We start from the raw sequence: 21,464 nt of genomic DNA, 5'->3' as shown, positions 1-21,464 counted from the left end.
CCCCTCCGATGGCTGGGAGCTCCTTCTCGGAGCCAGGGCAGCCCTCCCCTGCGTGCCTGGGACAGTCTCCAACCCGCACGAGCAGGGCTGGGGATCACATCCCTTCAAAACGGGCAGGTGACTCCCACTTCTTCATCAGGGCATCTTTTCTTATGCTTTCCTCCAACCCACCACAGTGGCACCTCTCATTGCTGCCCAAGCACGTGTGTCCTACCTGGCACAACTGCATTTAAGCATTCCTCTGCCGTGGCTCCAGGCTGGCACCTCAAAAATTAGGGCCAGACTCCCTGTGTTACCCCAGTGAGCATCCCATCGTGTCCATCCCCCGCCTGGTGCTTTCCTTCCCACTTCCTCACTGCAGAGCCACAATTCGCAGTCATCTGCATTCGTTCAGCCAGACTTTTGTTTTGCAAGCCGAGCCCACTGAGCCAGCACTGGATTTATACTTTTCCGTATGCGTTTGGACTCCAAGTCCCTGTCGATGGAAGCTGATGTCCAGCCCAAGCCTGGGGATTCGAAGCAAGTGGAGGAATTGCGCAGCCATCTGGAGTAGCTCAGCACTGCGCAGGCCCAAAAGTCATCCCTCCTGCTGTGGATAAAGCTGAAAATGGAAAATCTTGTCCCATCCTGCCACAGAGAGGGGTCAATGGGAGCTGGGAGGTGGCACTAGGTACCCGTGGTCAGGCCCATGAGTGCTTGCTCACCAGCCACTCCCCGAGCCTCCGGGAGCATCCTCTGAGTGCTGGGTGCAGTAGGGATAGAGGAAGATGTCCAGCCTTCCTTGCACCTGCCACAGCAGAGGGAAGGCGATGGGAGGCGGGAGAGGCTGTCAGAGTAACAGTGAAGATGATGGTGGACTACAGCAGGGTGTGTGCCAGGGTGCTGGGCAGGAGGGCTGGGGAGAGGGAGGTGGTAGTGGGCTACACCTCGGGAGGAACGAGGGACAATTCTGGGTCCCACTGAGGTGGCGGGGCTGTGACTTCATTTCAGCACCCCCCCTGTGACCCACCCACAGCCAAGAAAGCAGGTTTCAAAGCATCACAGGCTGGTTTCTCCTAAGAGGAGCAAGCAGGGAGGATGTCTTCCTGGAGACAGTTGCTGCAATGCCACCATCATCCTGGAGCAGGGATGGCAGTGAACGGCACACACACGACCCCACTTGCAGCAGGCTGGCCCCCGATCAGTGCCTGGTCCCATACAGCTTCAAGTGGAGGGAGAGGTGCCCTTTGTCCACAAGGCAGGGCTGCAGGCAGTGGGCAGGCAGGCTAGCGAGGGAGCAGCTCACTCACCACCACAACCCCCTTCCTCTCCTAGGGTAGGCGAAGCCCCTGTGTGGACGTCACCTCCTACCCACAGCAGGTGAACTCCTGGAGTCACCATGGAGGAAAAGACCTCTGAGAGCAGGACAGGAGCTCTGCCAGGCAGAGCGGGGCTCCCAACAGCCCAAGCATCCCTCCTCCGTGCTCAGGAGTGGAGTTTGGTGCTGGCACCTTCAGAAACTGCTGCCCAAGGTGGTCAGAGCCAGGGGACCATTACTCAATCCAGAGATTTTCAGGCCAGGAGGGAACCATCGGCCTGCATGTGGACTTTGGAGGGGGTTAAGAGCCCTCCCAGGACATGAGGACTCACACGCATTGCTATTCTTAGAGTGCACAGAGAGCCCTCTTCCACCCCAGGCACAGCTGTGTGCCCAGCTCCCCATGACCAGCCCCATGACCAGCTCCTTCCTGGCCATGAGCAAAGGAGAAGCATGGGTGTTACCCAAATCTTGGTCTTTTTGTAGCTTTGCTATTGCAAATTGGGAGTTTGAGCTGTCAGGAGCTGAGCAAACCCTCAGTGAGAAGCAAGGCTCACTCTGCAATGGGCAATGCCGTTCATCACAGCCTGTCTGTGATTTGCACCCAGCACTCTGAAAGTAGCTGCGACTTCAAAGCATGTTGCATTGCTCGCAGCCAATTAATATTCACTTGAAATACTTGTCAGGTAGCAAGACAATATCCCCATATCCCAAAAGCAGAGCAGGGCTGAGAGGGAGAGGTACTTGGGGTGGAAGGCGACCACGGCAGTCCTTCCACCTTGGCATTTATGGTGTGCTGCCAACGCTTTGAATCCTCAAAATCCCAGCCCTAAACCCAAGGGACAAAGTCTATCACCTTACTGCGAGGTACGTGGGTTTGAAAGTGGGTCAGACTCGCAGGAATCAGGAGGTGCAAGGAAATTGCAGGATTTGGGCTTGGCGGACTGCTTGCATTGACCCAAGTAGCCCTGGGGAGGAGGGATGCTCTCTGTCCTGGCCAGCTTCTTCCTGTCTCCAGCACTGGCATCTCCTTGATGGTTGTTATTTTGTGCCTGGACAGCCGTACCACTGACCTGGATAAGAAAAGGTGATTTGCATCTAATTAGTTCAGGAAAAGGATGTTCTGTGTGTTGGTTGCTCCCCTTGGAAAGCACATGGCACAAAGCCCAGGCAGGGGTATAAGGAAGGATGCCGCATGAAAGGTTTACCAGCCACTTTCTTCTCTTCCAGTAAAGCCGGACCCTCCGGAGAGCGTGGTGGCCAAACCCGTGCCCAATAACCCTCGGAGGCTGGAGGTGTCATGGCAAAACCCTTCGTCCTGGCCTGACCCCGAGTCTTTCCCACTCAAGTTCTTCCTGCGGTATCGGCCCCTCATCCTGGACCAGTGGCAACATGTAAGTGACGCTGAGGTGGCCGGGACAGGAGGCAGTGCTGGGGGCTCGGAACAAATTGCGCTGGGAACAAGTGGTCAGGGACCAAAAAAAAAGTCTGTTTACTGCCCAGGCAACCCAAACCTTTTTCATCTCCTTCCCTGTCTCTGCTCCTTTCTCTCTTCCTCTCCGTCTTTCTTTTAACTCACATTCTGCCTACAAATGGCTCTGCAGGCTCTCCCCGCTCTGCATTTTCATCCACGGCTCCTATCTACTTTCCATACATATGTTCTATATAAAACCTGCCAACGAGATGTAAAAGGCATTTAAAGTATAAATGTCACCACATTTAAATGTGCCTCTGCCACATTTAGATTTTGAACTGAAGATAAAATACCGCTCACCGTAACTCAGAGCACAGTCACGGCGCGATTGCCGCGATGTTATCGTATTTCTTACTTTTATTTCTTGTTTCTTTAAAAAAAAAAAAAATAGTCAGTGAAATCCTTGGCAGCCCGGAGGACAGATTTCATTTGTTAGCTGCAGGAAGATAACAAATGGGCTTTTTTTTTTTTTTCCCCCTCCTCTGTGTGCTGCTTGCATGCTCGGCTGGTGAAGGAAAGCAATCTGCCACTCGAGGAGAGGTGCTGCTACGCTGGCACGGCTTATCCAGCATCCCCCCTGCACCGAGCTGGGCCCGTCAAAAGACAATTAGGTGCTTTGCTTGATAAAGCATTTTGCCCCCCAGCCCCGCCAAAAAGACAAATAGGAGGCAGCACTCGGTCCCCAGGGAGCTCACCTGCATCGTGGAGCCAAGCGGGGCTTTCTGCCGACCAGCTCTTCCTGGGGAGAGAAACAGCTGAGAGAGGGGTTGGGAGATTTTGCTCGTGTCTCTGCAAGATGTCAATGTCTCGGCGACTGTTTCTTTTTGCATTGGTTGTTTTTTTGTTTTTGACGAGGCAGCGCCACAGGAGCTGTTTCAAACTGGAGCATTTGCTGATGGCTTTGGAAATCAGGGAAGGGTTGGGATAGGGTTTTCCTGCTTGTCTCTTTGCTCTTCTCTTCCCTCCGGGGAGCAGGAGAACACCCGCAGAACATCCTGAGGGGTAAGAAAGCAGCGGTAGAGTTTGGACATTAGTTTGCTGTGGATATTCTTTTTTCACCTGGGGGAGAAATGCTCGAATTGTAGAAGCTGTGAAAAAAGAGGAAGAATTAATGGGAAATACCAAACACAATGTCATTTTTTTCAAGGTGTGAAACTGTTGTGGAAAAACTTGATGTTTTTACCCTGCCACAGCCTGACCCAGCCATGCACCCTGCAAATGCAGGGGTTTGCGCACAAAAATAGTGGGAGAGACAGTAACCTGCCTCCCGCACTGACACCCTCAGGGTGGACGGTCCCTCCATCACTGAGTACTGGGATTCATATTCGCGGGGTCAAGCCGTGCCTGCCCCCTCACTGCAGGGCCTCCAAGGGCACAGTGTGACCTCTCCATCAGTGGTCTTAGGCAGGCAGCGACAGTGGGAAGTACATGGAGGTGTTGCCGACACCGGCAGCAGGGCCACCCTGACTGGAAAAGGCATTTCTGGGGCAGTAAAAGCTCAGTTTCTCCTATTTAAAGGTACCCTGAGCTGCAGAGAGAGCTTGACGTTCCAGCCCTCATGGTGGGTGCAAGCAGGACTGGGAAGGGCTCATCTCCTAGCATCCCAGGAGGTGACAGGAGTCCTGGGTACCACTTTTAGTCACTATCCCCTTGCAAGAGACATGTGCCCCATCACTGGCTGATGGAAAAGTGTGTTTGGGGAATAATTTGCTCCGTGAGCAAGTGCAGGCATTCGGCGAGTGAGGTACCAGCCTTGTTTTCTGACTCTCTGCCCCGCCGGCTGGGTAATGAAAAATCTGATTTGTGGATGATTTGAGGAAAACTGCCACTATTCATCAGGTGAATTATTTGCGAAGCCTAATTCAATCAGCTCCCAAACACCAGGGGATGGCAGTGCTGCAGCAGCCAGAGCTGCTCCGACCCCAGACCCACCTTGGCACGCTCAGCCTGCTTAGCCCAGTCAGGCACCCAGAAAATGCAGGGCTTTGCACCCAGAAAATTAACGCTTCTGATGCCAGCTTGCTGGGAACGTGCACAATCCACACTGAGCTCTGCTTTGCTCGACATATTGCTTGTTGGTATCTTGGGGGGTGTCCCTGTAACCCCAAACTCAGCCAGAAGAGGGAAGGGCATGGTTTAGTAGAGCTCAGACATCCATCTCCTCCTACGGTGGTGGTGTTGGGTCTCTCCTCAAAGGGACAAGTGCCCTGAAAAAGGATGCAGTGGTCACGCATGCCACGCTTGCTTGGGGGTGTCTTAATTCTTGCTGAGTTGAAGGTGTCCTGCCACAAACCGCCCCACATCTTGACTCTTGCTGTCCCCACTGACTTGCCGGCATGGAAAAGCCATGGGACACAACCTGTTTGCTGACAACGGGGCAGCTCAGGAGCCCAGCAGGGAGAGAAGTCTCCGCCAGCAGCCAGGAGGAGCTGGGTTGCCTCATGCCCTGGCACATCCCTGTGTGCCCAAGGTCCCCATGCTGAGCCCCGTCCCTGCTTCCTCATGGCAACCCGCCCATGTGGAACCCATGGACTGTGGGTTTTAAGCATCTCCTACCACCCCCTGGCAGCCCCGCGGGAAGCCCAGCATCCCTGAGGGAGCAAACCCACAAGGGAGTACCGGAGACTGTCCAGAGCCAGGAATACCCACACAGGCCCTGCTCGCACGTGGCGTTTCTTGGCAGAATGAGCAGCTCCCCTTTCTCCCCTCCGCCTCCCGTTATCTTTGCAGGGTCTGATTTATGCACAGCACCTCGGCAGGCGGGACCGAATGAGCACTAATAGGATCAGATGGATGTCGAGCTGTCGAATACCGTAGGGCCTGATTCAATCAGTGTCTGCTTTCTCCCAGGCTCTTCCTCTCAGGATTTTAATAATGCCAGGGCTTGGCACCAGAAGATGAAGCCGTCCGTGGCGGAAGCGGTGGATCTTATCGAGACCGCCGCTACGCAAGCTAGTCGTAAATGCAGTTTTCCCCCCGCAAAAGAGAGCTAAGCAAAGCTTGACCCAAGCATCCCCCCTACTGAGCAATATCTGGGGCTGACCCAGAGCTGGGGGGACACCCTCATCCCCTTCCCAGCGCTTTGCCAAGATGGGGCTGAGCCCCAGCATGCCATTTGCGCTCGCTCTCCCCGGCTCAGCAGCGCCTTTCCGCTCAGGCCACTTAGCAGCTCTCGTGTTGCAGTTTGCTCTGGGAATTAAGAGGATGTGCTCTGGGAATTACTATCAATGGAGAGATGGTGGTGATGATGATGATGATGATGATGATGATGATGATGATGATGATGATGGTGGTGGAGATGGTGAGTTTCCACCTGAGCGTGCAGCAGGGTGTGTGCCGGATGCTCCTTGCACCATCGTGCCGCCTGGCAGCAGCTCCCTGAGACCTGGGGACAGGCATTTCCCAGCCGTTCGGGATGCAGCCGTGTCACATCGTGTCACATCAGGTGGCCACCGGCTCCCCTCCACCCCACCAGCACTGAGCTCGCTCTGAAACTCAAGCAACTTTAAAGTCATTCTCCTCCCTTTCTGGAAGAGGGGCTGGTGGTTTCTCTGCTGCCAAAAGAGAGATGGGATATTTGTAGCCTAAACAGGTTTTTTATTCTCTCCTTTTGGCAGAATCTCCCCTTCTGTCTCCTAAATATAAAACATTAAATGTTTAGGGTATCCTTTATTTTTCTGCTGCTTTTAAGTTTGTAATTCAAGCCAGATTAGCGTGGTTTCCTCTTCTGTTTTATAGCCCCATCCTGGCCCCAAGCGAGCTCTCCTAATGCTCTCAGATGTTCCTCTAATGGCTTACCTAGGCTGGAACTGGATACCCTTTCCTAATGGATTGCTAATAGCCTGTTTCTGGTTTTACAGGCTCCTTCAGTTAACTCACAACAGCAGCGATCGCCACGCTTATACATGCGATCTCCCCACGAGCACGTCCGCACGATCACCCCTAGATGCAGGCGGGTCGCACAATCCCCAGCATCTTTGGGGAGCCCAGCCCGGGATAGGTCTTGACCAAATTTTCTCCCACCCTGTAGCATGTGCTGGAGCAAGATCTCCCCTTTTCACAATTTTTGGAGGGAGATCCCATGCGCTGAGCACTGACCAGCTCAGTGCATGTCCCAGGAACATGGCAAGGCTCAGAAGGTATTTCTTAATCAGTGTCAGAGCTGGCGGCCAGGCCAAGGGAGGATTTCCTCCAGTGGGTTGCCAGCAATTTCCAGATGCCGTCGCGAAGTCTAATTGAACCCATTGGCCGCGCTGACAACATGAAATGTTAACGAACCGTGAGGCGGGCTGCGCCTCAGATCTTGAGATTTGCAGTAAAAGGTCATGAGATATTTAAAGCTAATAATGTGGTTGGGTTCTCTCCTTCCTCTTCTGTTTTGGAAGCATTAGAGCCACATCCGTGAGCATTTGCAAAGGCTGGAAGCATCCTTTGGAAAAGCGAGCAGAGGTACTCCCACCATCTCGGGATCTGGGGAGCTGGGGCCACAGAGCCCACGATGCATCTGTGCCGGTTCTGCTGCTGAGCAGCTCTGATCAGGGAAACGATGGGTATTTGGGGACAGGAATGGGGAATTTGTGAGCACAGCCAAATATTTAGTGGTTGGGTGCGTTGGTGCAAGGAGGGCATGGTCCTCTGGGCTGGCCACTGCCCCTTATGTGTCGGGGGTGGCTGTCAGGGTGGGCTCAGTCTCATCTCCCAAAGCAAAGCAGCATTTTTCGGTTAAACAGGTGAATCTCACAGGCTATCTCTGGAATTTCCTGCCTTGGGGCACCCTGGAATAACCTGGAAGTGTGTGCTAATGCTGTACCCCGCCTGCGACGGGCAAGGGGAGGGATGGAGATGGGGAAGGCAATTAGTGCCACTGCCTGCCGCAGCTGCGTCCCTGCTGGCGCGGTGGCAATGTCACTTTGTGGCGGGTGTGCTTCTTCACGCCCATTTGCATCCCCCCCACCCCACCCCGCCTCTGCCGCTTTGCCGGTGCTCCCCCTTTTTCCGAGGCAACCTTGGCAGAGAGGTCACCCTGAGCGGGCCGGGTTACAGCTTCACGCCTGGTAGCTTTTATTGCGGCGCTTCTCTCTCCCTTCCCCTGCCGGCTGCAAAGTCAGTGATTAAAAAAGAATAAAAAAAAAAAAGAAAAAAAAAAAAAAAGAAGAAATTAATAGGTCGGACCAAAACGCTGAGGCTGTAGCAGCGTTGCTTGCAGCTCGGCATGGGACAGGCAGGGCTGGAGCAGAGGGTGGCTGGGAGGAGGACGGATGTGGGAAATGTTCAGAAATCACCTTTTCCATCCTTCCCCAGCTCCAGGGATGGAGCCAGGCTCGGGACCCTCACCTGGCACTGTCTGAGTTCTCTCAGCCCCCTTGGGAACTGCTAGGGACCTAAATTTACTGAGCACCCAGCAGGATCAGGCCTCTGAAGGCAGCCGTAGAGGTGCTACTGAGCAGCAGGGCATTGCTCCACGCGTCCGTGTGCCTGTGCTCACCTGCATCCTCGCACAGCTACAGGCAGGGAGGATGGCACTGGCAAGCTTAGCTTTCCCTGCAGACCATGCCAGGCAGGTAACTGTGCCCGGCGATGCCCACGCACAAGCTGCACTCATCTGCTTTCACCCCAAGCCCATTGCATCAGCGTGGTAAATGCAGTGCCGGGCAGGGCTAGAGCTGGTGATGTGCACCCTGAGCATCCCCGATCCCATCCTCCCTGCAGCCGCAAGCGAAAGCGAGCTCTGCCAGTTGAAACTTGGCAGAAGGGGACAAGGCAGCAGGGGAAAGAGTCCCGTTATTAACGGGCTTACAGCTCCGCTTTCAAAGATGCTCTTTATTTGAAGCCAGAAGGGAGCCGTTCAGCCGCACCTGGTGTGACACAGCCCAGGCTCCAGAGGAGTCCTGCGATAACAATAACTCGTCCTCCCAGACCGCAGTGGGGCTGAGCTATGTGCAGAAGCCTTTTTGGGGAGAGGGGGGTGACAGCAGGGACCACAGTTCAGACCCTGCTGGGCTCCTTTGCTACCCAGCTGGCAGGGAATAAGGCAGGCGTGTGGCGGGGTGTGTGTGTCATTCACTTTTCCCAACCTTTTAGTCATTCCAGAATCTGGGCAGAAAGTTTTGTCTGGGGGTTAGCCCAACTGACTCCTGCGGCGCTGCGGAAGGAGGAGGTATTTGGGGACTCGTTTATTAGTAATGAATGTCAGACCTATTTGCTCTCCAGACATAGCTTTGAAAGGAGGAAAAAGCAAAACATTTCTTTTCCCCTCGGCGACATCTTTTCGCTGGCTGCAGTGGCTGTTTGCAGTGACCCTCCTGCTCTTCCCAGCAGCAGGGACACTTGCTGGGGGGTTACTCCTGCTTTTAGTTTAGGCTTTTCCCCAGGGCGGGTGGGACCCTGGCGGGACCCTCCCCTGCAATCTCAGGGACTGGCGGCACCTGAAACAGCAGCGAGTTGCGCAGCCGGAGCCCCTGCAGAACTCAGGGTCTGGCCACTTGTTGCAGGGAGAAGAGGCTGTGAAATCGAGCCCGCTGGGGTGCCCTGTCCCCCTCCCAGTTCCCATCCCCCCGCCCCGTTATCCAGGATAACCCAGGGAGCATGCAGAGGTGGGGGAGGCTGCAAGGATGTGAGATGCACGGCAGGCTCGGGCTGTGCTCTTACATGGGCTTTCTTTCCACCTTCTCCCGCTCGCTGTGGGTGGCACGGGCAGCGCGAGCAGATCAGCTTCACCCTACAATAGCCGGGGTGCTCCTTTTATTTTGGGGAAGACAGGCTCATCCAGGCTCAATAGAACACCTGGGGCAGGTGTTAGTCTCTGTCCTTGCACGCACAGAGCTGGTGCATCCCTGCCGTGGGGCCAAGGGGTGACAGCACACCCCATCCCAGCATGGACAGCTTTGCGGCAGCAGAGCACTCCCTTCCCACACTGGGAGTCTTGCTGGGGAGACAAAGGTGTCAAGGAATGGAAAGCACAGGCACTGACGCCACAGGGGAGCCGGCAAACACATTTTCACATGGGATGCAGAGAAGGAAGCCTCTGATCCCCCCTTCTCCCTCTCCACCTCCTTCCAACACACACAAGCCCCCAGCCCAGCTGCCGGGGCAGGGAGGGTCGGGGTTTTCTTCCCCACCATCCCCTTCCAAAGGCCATCTGGGCTTCAGACCTGACCGTGCATCACCCTGCACCCAGCAAGCAAATGCTATGTGGTCCCACTGGACCAGGAGGAGAGCCCGGGTGGGAACAGAGCACGGTGACCTTTTTCACTGCCGGGGCACGCTGGCAGGGTGGGCAGGGGGCAGCGGGGAGTGGGGGGAGGCTGGGGGATGTGGATAATGGCTTCCTTAACTCCTGCTGTGCTGAGCACTGCAAGGCGGTACCACCAGTCTGCAGGCAGGGACTGGGACAAGGGCACACATGGATGTCCCCTGTTGGGGTGGGTGGTATGGATGGCTTGTGTGGATGTCCCCAGGCCTCCAGCACAAATGGTGGGGGGGGTGGCGGGGGGGAGCGGGGACACTAGCATGGACAGGGGGAAAAGCAAGTGCTGGGAAATCCTCCCCTCCACCTGCCCTGGGTGTCTGTCCCCATTCCATCAAGGTGGCACTGGTTCCCAGGCTCATCCTGGTGCTCAGGGCTGTGGGTGGGCACTGGCCATCCCTTGGCAGCCTGTGATCTTTCCCAGCAGGCTGATGGGGGTATGTGGCCACAGCAGGGAATGAGATCCCAGCCCACGCTGTCGTAAGCAAGCTGTCGGCTGAATTACTGGGTTCAAGGGCTTTTTTTCATTTCTCTCTCTCTCTTTTTTTTTTTTTTTTTTTTTGCAATGCTAATAGCTCTGCATTGCACTGGCTACTGATCCCTCATTAATCTGGGCAGCGCTTCACAGCCAGCCGGAGTGACTTTTGGCAGGTGCACAAAGGCAGGCAGCGACACGCAGACCCCCTGGCCAAAAAAATTACCATGCGCAGCCTTCCTTCAACTTTTGTCTCTGTGTGGCGGGGACTCGGATTAAGGAATTTCTCCCTCTGCCTTTGATGCTGTGTGTCCATCCATCCCCCCACGACCTCCCCCATGTTGTGCCCCTTCCCCCGACTCTCCCTGTCTCCCAGTCGGACCTGGTGACCGTGTGCTTTCCCATCTGCTGCTGCACTGCTGTGCTGAGCCACGGGCACCCACGCAGGGGCTTTCTCACCCACCACAGCAAATGTTGGATGTGTCCGCCGGCTGCCCAGCTCAGAAGTCCTGCATGCAGACATCGTATGCGTGGGGAGAGATGGATGCTGTGGTCTATGCCTTCTTTTTTTGTCTGCTGTCGAAAGAGCAGCTTAGGGCAGCATCATCCCAGGTCCTACAACGGAGGTCCTCCAGGTCCTCCAGCCTGAGTCCTGGGGGAACATCTTCCCCCACACAAGGGAGCGTTTGGTCCGCTGAGTGGACACTCAGCTGGAGGCTGGCTGTGGTTGGGGAGAGGCAGGAATTGCTCCCAAGGTGAAGCACTTAGACAGGAGGACTCTTTGGGCTGGAGAAAACACCCCATATGAAGCAGCAGCCTGGCCAGGCCAGTGGGACCTCAGTGGGGCTGGTCTGCCTGCAGCCAGCTTGCACTGGGGCTTGGAGAATAGCCGTGGGGCTTGGAGGATGATGAAAGACCTAGAGAGACCCACACACTGTCCGGATAAGCCCAGCATCTTTCTGAGCTCTGTGCTCTTTCCCTGATTCCAAGGCACCCCGAGCCCAGCACAGGCCAAGCCAGGAGAAATAAGCTTGCCGAGGGCTGGCAGCTCACCCAGCGAGGTTTCATTTAATTTAGTTGTCATCATGGATTAATTGAGCTTGATCACCTTGGCATTGCCATCTGAATTGGTGGATGCCACCCAAGAGCTCCGGGCTGATCCCACCCAGGCGGGTCCCCACCGTGTGGTGTGCACCGTGCTGCACAAGCATCCCGTCCCGCAGTGCCCGCAAGCAGCATGCCTGAGAGCAGTCACCGGCACCTGTGGCAGAGGCATGAACCCCCGGGTTCATGGGTGGCAGGGACAGCCTCACCGTGCCACAAGGCTGCTCAGCTCTGCTGGGTGCAGCAGTGGGTTCCAAGAGCCCACCACCTGTGAGGACCCTGATCCAGCTCGGATTTTGGTCCTGGGCTGAGGAAGGCCAGAGCTGCGTGGGGTTGGTGGGATAGGTCTCAGCCAGGACCCTCCACAGGCTGGAGGATGCACAGCTGTGTCTTCAGGAGGGTCTGCAATAGAATCATAGAGTAGTTTGGGTTGGGAGGACCTTTAAAGGTCATCTAGTCCAACCCCCCTGCAATGATTAAGGACCTCTTCAACTACATCAGGTTGCTCAGAGCCCCCTCCAATCTGATCTTGAATGGTTTCAGGGATGGGGCATCTACCACCTCTCTGGGCAACCTGGGCCAGTGTTTCACCACCCCCAGCGTAAAAAAAGTCTGCTAGTCAGAATCTGCCCTCTTAGTTTAAAATCATTTTCCCTTGTCCTGTTGCAACAGGCCTTGCTAAAAAGTTTGTCCCCATCTTTCTTATAAGACCCCTTTAGGTACTGAAAGGCCACAATAGGGTGTCCCCAGAGCCTTCTCTTCTCCAGGCTGAACAACACCAACTCTCTCAGCCTGTCCTTATAGCAGAGGTGCTCCAGCCCTTGGATCATCTTACTGGCCCTCCTCTGGACCCCCTCCAACAGGTCCATGTCCTTCTTGTGCTGAGGGCTCCAGGGCTGGATGCAGCACTCCAGGTGGGCTCTCACCAGATGCTCACTTGAACATCCTCTTCATCTTTTTTCCCCACCCTCCCTTCTGCCCAGACCTCACAGTATTTCACTTTTCACCTGTCCCGTAAGTGAAATGGACAAAACCCCTTTTCCTGCAGGATGAGAGCAGCTACTCCCCTGGCACAGACTGTGCTGGGGACCTGCGAGCTACTAAACAGGACTGCTCTAAGCGTTACCCCGTTATCTGGACAAGAGGTGGCACTTGAGACCCCAGGGCTGGCTCTCAGTCTCTTTGGTGTGCGGGAAACTCAGGGAGACCCTGCACAGATCCTCGCTGGGCTCATCTGCCCCCCATGCCAGCCTCCAGCCAGCCAGGCTCTGAGCTCAGACCCCCTTGGTGGGCACCCCAAGTAGCTGCCCCAATACCAACAGGTCAAACCCCATGGTGAGACCCATGGCACAGTGGGAAGTCATCCCCTGGTTGGTAGGGATGGACTCAGGCACCAGTCATCCCAGTGCTTTGACTAATGGGAGTTTAGGGCTCAGGCATGTCTCAACTTTGCACAAGCCCTGCAGTGAAACCACCGGCATCCCCTCTTTGGGTCCCACCGGGGCCGTGGGTGGCAGCCCTGAGACGGTGGTGCGAGGAGGGGCAGGACTCAGCCTCCCTCCATCCAGCCCCAAAATCTGCAGCCATGAGACAGATGCTTGCCTCTCTCCGCACCGCTCCCCTGACGAGGTTTGGTAGCAGCTTCACGCCTCATGGGCAACAGGAGGCCATTTGCTCCCCAACGGCTGGTGCGGGGGGATACTGGCCAGGCCTGCCTCCAGATGTGCTCCAGATGTGGGGCTCCTGCAGGCTTGGGATGGGCAGCATGAGCAGCTGGAGTGCAGACCCCAAGGGTCCCGCTGTGCTGAGTGGCAGGCTGGATGCGGCCCTGGGAGAGGGAATAGGGAAGGAGAGATTCTCACCTGGAGCAAGAAAGAAAATGTGTCCCCCTCCCTGGTAGGGAACCCCCAGAGCAACTGTGAAAGACTGATGGGCAGCAGCTTGCGTGCCAGAAGGATTAAATCTGTGCTGAGGTGTTGCACGTGCTGTACTGGGGACACTGGAAAAGGGCTAGGTCTTTCTCAGGGTGAGTTTTCAGCTGCTTTTCAGCTAGCCCTGCAAGCAGCGCGGTGATGAGATTAGCCACCTTGGCCGATGGCCAGGCCATCACAGCATCCTTGGTGTGCACGCCATCCCTGCCAGTGTAAAGCCACAGTGCCAGCAGCCTCGTCCCGCCCAGGTACCGCCGGGCACCCCGATGGTGCAGCTTTTCTCCCTTTGGGTTTCGGGATGTGATCAAGGATCAGGCAGAAGTTTTCAGCTCCATCTTGCACCTGCTGTTGAACTGAGTTCTTAATAAAATTCAGCTGTTGGTGCTCCCCAGAGCAGTGTGATCCTGTGCCTGACCTTCTCCTGGGTGGCTGGGGAGATGTGGAGGACCCCCACCTGGGTTGCACCATGAACGTCTTCCCACACGTGAAGTGCTGCTCCTTCTGCCCAAGCATCAGCCCCTGGCTGGGCACCAGCACTTGTAACATCCATCATCCCCCTCCCCGCCCCAGCATCTTTATTATCAACATGTGTCTGGAGAGAAGGTGGTTTGTGTCAGCCAGGCCATGGGGGAAGGACAAGGGGTGCCTCATGTGTCCCCCCCATTCCATGCACAGGCAGCACAGGGAGGGAATGAAGCTGGCAGTGTGTTGGTCCTCAGCCTCACAGACTGGGTGGAAGGCGAGCTCCCACGCAGCCTCTGTAGGATGGTCCTGCCCTGGTCCCCTCTGTACCCACAGGACCCCGAGGCCAAGGCTGGCTCCATCCATGGAAGGTCAGTTGGGTGGTGAGCCCCCCTCCTCTGTCAGCCAGGCACGTTTGCTCACTGGTGGTCATGCAAAGGGGATGTATTGCTGCTGAGCACCCACATCCCCCAGTTCTTGAGCCATGCTCCAAGTGGATCAGAGATCCCCAGAAGGTGTGGACAGGGTCTGGGGTTAAACCATTGCACCAGCAGCTGCATCCCCAGGAGGACCAGCAGGACCTCCCGTGGCCCAGACAGCAGTGACAACAGGACAGAGGGAATTTTCCTTGGAAAGATGGCTGGACACAGCTTGATCCTTGTCCAAGTGCCCAGCCAGCGGGATGCAAGCCAAGTCGGTGGGACGCCAGCAGGCACAGGAGCAGGGTGGCCAGATGTGTGCTGGTGGGGAAGCCTCCTCCCAGCACTGGCAGTGATGCCCAGAAAGCCCTGACATATCTGAGCAGAGCCTGCCTGCACATCTGCTAGTTTCTGGTGACCTCTAGAGGAAGCCGCTCTGCTCCGGCACCACAAGTTTGGGAGCGGGATGGGGGTCTCAGCAGACCTTTGGCTTAGCTGCTGCTGGAGCATTATCCCCCTGCATCCCTCTCCTGGGCTCATGCCTCTGCCCAAAACCCCCAGCAATTCCCAACGTGCTGAGAAAGTCATGTCATCATCCTCTAGCCGAGCTAAACACGCTGATCGTTTTACACCTCTCAGCGATGGGGGGTTCCTCTGACTGCCCTCCCCTCCCCGCTGCTGCCCTCAGGTCGAGCTGTCGGATGGGACATCCCACACCATCACGGACGCCTATGCTGGCAAGGAGTACATCATCCAGGTGGCGGCCAAAGACAATGACATTGGCACGTGGAGTGACTGGAGCGTGGCCGTCCATGCCACCCCCTGGACAGAGGAGCCCAAGCATCTCACCACGGAGGCCCAGGCCACAGGTGAGAGCCCCCCCTCCCACTACAAACAGGCTGTGCCCGCAGCGGGGGGGCACCCAGGAGTCCTGGCTGAGGGTCCCCCCCTATCCAGCTTCATGCGAGTTTCATCCCCAGCCAAGGAGACTCCCCCCCCAGCACCCAGGGGGGCTGTAGCCCTTCACCCTACACTTTGCCCCCCACCCATGGCCAGCAGGTGCAACCATGGCCCGAGGGGTGCTGGCAGCAAACCTGGCTCCAGCATTCTTCTCGCCAGGATGCTTGGGGTGTGACAATGAAGCTGGGGCGGTATTATTATTATTATCATCATCATCATAATTATCATTATATTTTATTATTTTTAATTTTATTTATTCTTTTATTATACTATTATTTTATTTTTATTACTACTATTATTATTACCTGGAGCGCTGCCCCCCTCCAGCCCTCCCTCTCCAGTCCTACCCCCTCCACACCCCCAACCCCGCACAAAATGGCTCGGAGCGACGCCAATTGGAAATAAAAGCCACGAAGTTAACAAGCCTCTGTTTCTAGGAAAGAGCTGGGACTGTGTCCAAATGGGCGTTATCAGCCCTCCGTTTCCCAGAAGGGCTGGAGCGGTCCCTGCGCCGGTTCCCCTGGCTGGCACCGGCTGCGGGGCGGGGGGAAGTGCGGGCAGGCAGTGACCAGGCTTCTCTGTGGGGACACATGTGCCAGCTGGCCAGATTTGTGTGTGGGGAGGGGGGGATGCTCAGTGCCCCCCACCTTCCAAGCCCAGTAAGAGCACCCGGGGATTCAGGCAGCACCAGGGATTTGCAGCCCCTCATCCCAGCGGGGTAAACCCCCTCGAGGAGTGCCGGCACACTGTGCCTGTGTCAGGGCTTGAGGTCTGCTTCTACCCCTGCCTGCATCGTGCTAAATGCATATACCACTTCAAACGGCACCTGCCTGCTCCCTGTGCAGGCACATGCGTGTCCCGCACATGCGTGTCCCTCTCAGACACGTCCCTGTGCATTGCAGGTGGCTGCAGCAGTGCAGGGGTGATGTGGGTCATCCCGGCTCCGGGGCTGAGCCTCACCGTGACACCTCCGTGGGGTCTGAAAGATGCTAAGACAGACCCTTGTGGGCCCCAGCATCCCCCCTCCAGCGCTGTCTGGTCACAGGCACTCTGGGACACTCTAGATGTGACTGAAGCTGTCCCAGCCTGACTGCCCATCCAGGCTCTCCCTGCAATCCTGCAGCCCTTCATGGGGACAGACATCCCATCTTGTCCCATACAGCTGAGGACAAGCTCTGCAAGCCAGCCCAGCATCCACAGCCATGTCTAGGGCATTCCCTGGGCGGGGGAAGCTCTTCTGCTGAGTGCCTGTGGCCATGTCATCATGACCTCTTAGCCAAAATTCCCACAGAGCTGATGCAGAGGGCAGCCCAGCTGGGCAGGATGGGTCCGGGAGGGATGTCCACCTGGTGGTGCCACCATCTTCTGAGCAGGAGGCCCAGTATTAGAGTAGGGAAAGTCTCATGGACCGCACTATCCCCTGGGTCATCATCCCAACCCCCTGGCTCAGCCCTGGCATGGCACGGCATGGCAGTGAGAGAGGCAGTTTGGGGATGAGACGGTACCATGTCCCCACTGGCAGGGGAAGGGGACTGCTCCAATTGGACACATCCTGGGGCACCCTGGCTCCCCTCGCCATCCCACTCTCCCTCCCCACAGAGACAACGAGCGCTAGCACCTCCTCTTTCATGCCGCCCCCCACCACCAAGATCTGCGACAAGGGGGCTGTGGTGGGCAGCGGGGCCGTGGCAGTGTGTTGGACAGCTGGACTGGTCTTGGCTGCCTATGGTGTCCTCTTTATTTAGTGAGTATCTCCCAAACTGGAGGCGTGAGAGATGGGGTGTGGGTGATGGGAGGAGGCAGGGATATGTGGACCCCAGGGGCTCCAGCGTGGCTGGGAAGAGGATGCTCCAACCAGGCTGTGGGTGAAGGGCATTGGGAATAGGCCATTTGGGGTTTTCTTGCAGTTTTTTCTAAATGCACCAAATCTGGCTGCTTTTCCAGATTGGGTGTTCCAGTGGAGATCTCAAAAATGGCTTTTCAAACATTTTCCACAAAGCCTGCAAAGGGGTTGGTCTTCGATGCCTCTTTGTCAGCAGACCTCCCCCATCCCCGCTGGTGATTTTTTAGGAGGCAAAGAAACCACGGGGAAATCTAAGGTCTTTGCATAGTGACGGAAGCAAAATTGTCCAGGATCAGAAAATTCAAAGATACCTCTCAAAAATGTCCTTGGGCAGGGTCCGTCTCTGGGAGGTGGAGGTGACGGGTTGGGGCACTTGGGTTCTGGGAAGGGGTGAATTTCCCTGTGGAAAAAGGGGTGAGTTTCCCTGTGTGTCCCCTCGGTGGCCGGCCATGGCTGATTCCGGAGCCGGACCGCTGACCCCTCTCCTCCCCGCTTGCAGATCCCCGTCTGTCCATCCGTCGCAGCCCAGCGCAGACGCCCTCCCACCGCCCACCGCCGCCACCGCCCCCCACCCCGCCACCCCCCTCCCGGGTTGAGTCTCTTATCTCTTCGATTTTGCACACGTTGAGGACGTATCACGCTTCTCGCCATCGCTTCGGAGGAGGACAGAGCCGCCGCCGTCCCCTGGGGAGCCGTGAAATCCCCTCCCAGCCCGGAGCGAGGAGACGCACTTGTCCTTCCCCCGCCCCCGCTCCCCTAATTCCCGTCCCCCTTTCCCCAGCAAGGTGAAGCGAGCCCGGGCACCCCGCCGCAGCCGAGGACCCCGCTCATACAGCTAACCCCCCCACGCCAAAGACGTGCCCGCCGCCCCACCGCCCACCCGGGTGACAGGGAGCGTGACGGCGCACCGAGAAAAGGGGATATGAAAATGGGGGTGGTGGCGAGGGGAATGATGCTCCCAGCTGTGTAACCCCCTACGGCAGAAGGGGGTCTCCCAAGGACCGGACTCGCTCCCCCGAGCTCTTGACCCGCGTGGCGAAGCTGGAGGGGTGCACTGGTGGGAGCGGGGTGGGGAGGGGGGTGGGGTGGGGGGGTGGGTGTCTTTTGGTCCCCTTCGAGGGGATGATGGAAGGAAGAACCGGTGGCTTTCACAAGTGTGATGCGGAGAGCAGGGAGCTGGCAGGGTTTTAATTGGTGAAAAAAAGGGAAATGAAACACCGATGAAACCCCCCTTGCTCTTGCTGAGCACCTCGAGAGCCGCCCCTCCGGCTCCCCCCCCAGCACCCAGCCGGAGCTTTGCCATCCCCAACCCCATTCCCACATCACCCCCAAACTTTTAACCACGTTGGATACAGGGAATCACCCCCGTTGACGTTTGTCTCATTCTCCAACAAAAGCAGAATAGTTCTGCTGTTGCCTTTAGAGCTGGAGCCCTGCAGACCTCTCCCCTGCTGTCCCCCCCCATGCCCCCCCCCCCCGCCCCGCCGCTGTCCCCGGCTGTCCCCGTGCCTGCTCTGCTCTCCTCCCAATCCTGCCCCAAGCCCTGTTTTGTAAAGACACCTCCTCTTGCCCCTGCCTGGACCCAAGCGCAGTATTTAATACCGTACGTCCTAGTATTCCCACTGTTGACATGCTGTATTTGAATTTTTTATAGATGTATATATATAAAAAAAAAAAAGAATCAAAAAAAAAGTAATAGAGGGGATAAAACAAAGCTCACACAGAGACAACGCACACACACACACACACACATGCACCAGGAGAGACTGTCTTCATTAAATGATCATTTCATGATGACTGGCAGCTCTGGGTGTTATTTCCCCTCCGGCTGGAGTGGGTGGGTTTGGCTGCTCGCTCCCGTGCATGGTGCTGGCTGTGATGGGGAGGATGTGGGGATGGCAGTGGGGGCGGGGGACAGGCACTCTAGAGCCTGACCTGGGGCTTGAGCCCATAATGTAATCTCCCCAGGCGGTGGGAAGGCCCAAAATCTGGGCTTCAGGACACCCCAAGAAGGTGCAAGGGGGATGCTCACCCCTGGAAATCACTAGTGATGTAAAGGGGGTGGTTATCACTACCCCATGTGGCACCTGCAATGTGATGGGGAGGTGCCACATGTCCCCATTCATAGGCCTTTAGGAGATCCCATGTGTCCCCAAGCTCTGGCCGCCCCCTGACACTTCTCAGGCAGGCAGGAGGATGGAGACCTGCCTGCACCCCGCTTCAGCGTGAAGGATGGAGATGACATGTCATCCCAATTAATGCACTTTCCTTGTCTGATTAATAATTTCACGTTAGGAAAATGCCACTGTCTCAGATGCTCCAAATTAAACTTCCAACAGGGCAGGGCTCGCAGGGACATGGCGCAGGGGGCGACGAGCACAGGAAAGCAGGCTGTGCCGGGGTCTGGCCTCTCCCCACGTACCTTGCTTGTGAGCACCAACTGGAGCAGAGATGTCAAGCCACAGTTCATCCCAGGGGGAAAAAAAGCTTGTTTTTTTTAAAGCAAATTGCCTGCTCAGTGTCCTAGCAGCGTCGCTCCAGCTGGGAAATGGATGGGTGGGTGGATGGGTGAGTGGATGGGTGGATGGGTGGGTGGATGGATAGATGGGTGGATGGGTGGATGGAGGTGAAGTAGCCACAGCCCTGCTCTGCAAAGCCTGAAGGCAACACCAAGAGGGTCACTAGCTCCCACCGGGCACTTGCTATGACTTTCACCATGCCGGGGCTTTATTAAAGGAGAGCTTAGTCCCATGCAGCCTCCAGCTCGGCCGTGCTGGCAGCAGCACTGCCCCGTGTGCTGGCTTGGTTCGCTGGTTAATGTTCCATTACCAGACAACATGCCTCCGTCATTTATTAATGTTTCATTAGTGTTAAAAACATCTGGTAATTAATTATGCACTAATTATGGATTCACAGCGCTAAAAGCCAGGGTAATCTACCATAGCAGATGGCTCTTTGGGGCAGGGGGAAGGGACAGCTCTTAGCAGAGATGGAAATGTCAGGCCCAGCCCTTGCCTGGGGGAAGCATCCCAGACAGACAGATTGCCTTCATCTCCACCCAGGATCTCCATGCCTGATCCGGAGCCATGCTGTCTCAGGTTATTAAGCAGAGGAAACCTGTCCCTCTCAAGCTGTTTCAGGGACCTGCTCCCACTGCCCAGGGCAGCTGTATGAGAAGCCACCCGAGAGCAGTGGCTTTCGCACACAGCCCCAGGCACCCTGCGACACCTGGAGCTGGCAGGAAGCCTGATGCCGGCTCCGGGATGCCGTTCATCAGCCCCTCCACGGTGCCTGGCCAGCTTAAGCAGCAGTCCATAAAGCAAGGGGTGTCGTAAAAGCCCACTCATGAAGTGCCCCAGCAATATTACGTACAGATGTGCAGAGATGTTTCTAACTGGGGAAGGTCCCAGAGGAGCATCCCTGCCAAGCAGAAAATCCATCCACTTAGCAGTATAAATCCATACAGGAAGAAAGAGGGAATTACAGCACTCAGAGAGACCTGTGCATCACATAACCTGAAATCCAATACATCAGCTGTGCGCAACGGGTCCCTGCATCTTCCCAGCACATATGTGGCAGTAAATCCCACCTTAGGTGTTGTTTTCAGCCATTGCTGATGCGAGAGCAGCCTTGCGCTGAGCTCCCCAGGCTCTGCAAGAGGGATCAAAAGTGCGGTTGGAAAGCAGGAGCTATTTCCTGGCCACGAGGCCTCGTAGGAAGCAGAAAGCCCCCTTGCTTGAGTGATGGGCTGAGCAGCGAAGCAGGTCCAAATCACTGCACCTCCTGCATCCTTCCCTGCGGCAGGTGCCAGCAGAGATCTCATCCTGCATGACCCAATGGCTGGAGAAGCTCCCTGCTCCCACACCAGCATGCCAGGAGCCTGGAGCCCCCAGGTGGTGACAAGCATCTTATTTACCACAAATTAGATTGGCAGCACAGTGTCACCAGGCTTCAATGGGGCACCAAGCTTTGGTGGAGCAGCAGGAGCCAGGTGCTCTGCGCCTGGGCTCTGGCAGAGCATTCGACAGTCCCAGGTGAGAGCGGGGAGGCAGAGCGGGGAGGCAGAGCGGTGTGGAGGCAGGCTGGGCTGCCAAGAAATCACACTGATTGCTGCGCAGCCAGGCCCAGGCATGAGAGCATCCCACCGAGCTAGATGGAAATGGCAGGTGGGATCCATCAAGCCAGCTGGCGGGGGAGAGCTGCTGTTTATTTGCACAGGGCTAGCTCTGGTCCCCAAGGGGCAAACGTCCTCC

General features: G+C 56.4%; 1 protein-coding gene across 4 annotated transcripts in view; it reads left to right on the top strand.

Annotated features, from left to right (window-relative positions):
• The window catches only part of CNTFR (ciliary neurotrophic factor receptor), a 213,231-nt gene extending 194,261 nt beyond the window's left edge, over positions 1-18,970 (top strand). For 3 of the 4 annotated variants that reach the window (XM_063320927.1, XM_063320925.1, XM_063320926.1), the window contains 4 exons: positions 2,528-2,691; positions 15,097-15,277; positions 16,968-17,112; positions 17,711-18,970. In XM_063320927.1, the coding sequence (XP_063176997.1) occupies positions 2,528-2,691; positions 15,097-15,277; positions 16,968-17,112; position 17,711 (491 nt within the window). In that variant the 3' untranslated portion in view covers positions 17,712-18,970. Of the gene's footprint in view, positions 1-2,527; positions 2,692-15,096; positions 15,278-16,967; positions 17,114-17,710 lie in introns of those variants that run through there. The other variant, XM_063320928.1, reaches the window with a different exon arrangement.
• Positions 18,971-21,464: the final 2,494 nt, after the last annotated feature.

Source organism: Chroicocephalus ridibundus, chromosome Z (genome assembly GCF_963924245.1).
Source record: "Chroicocephalus ridibundus chromosome Z, bChrRid1.1, whole genome shotgun sequence".
Classification (NCBI taxonomy): domain Eukaryota; kingdom Metazoa; phylum Chordata; class Aves; order Charadriiformes; family Laridae; genus Chroicocephalus; species Chroicocephalus ridibundus.
This window is presented reverse-complemented; position numbering and strand designations above follow the sequence as displayed.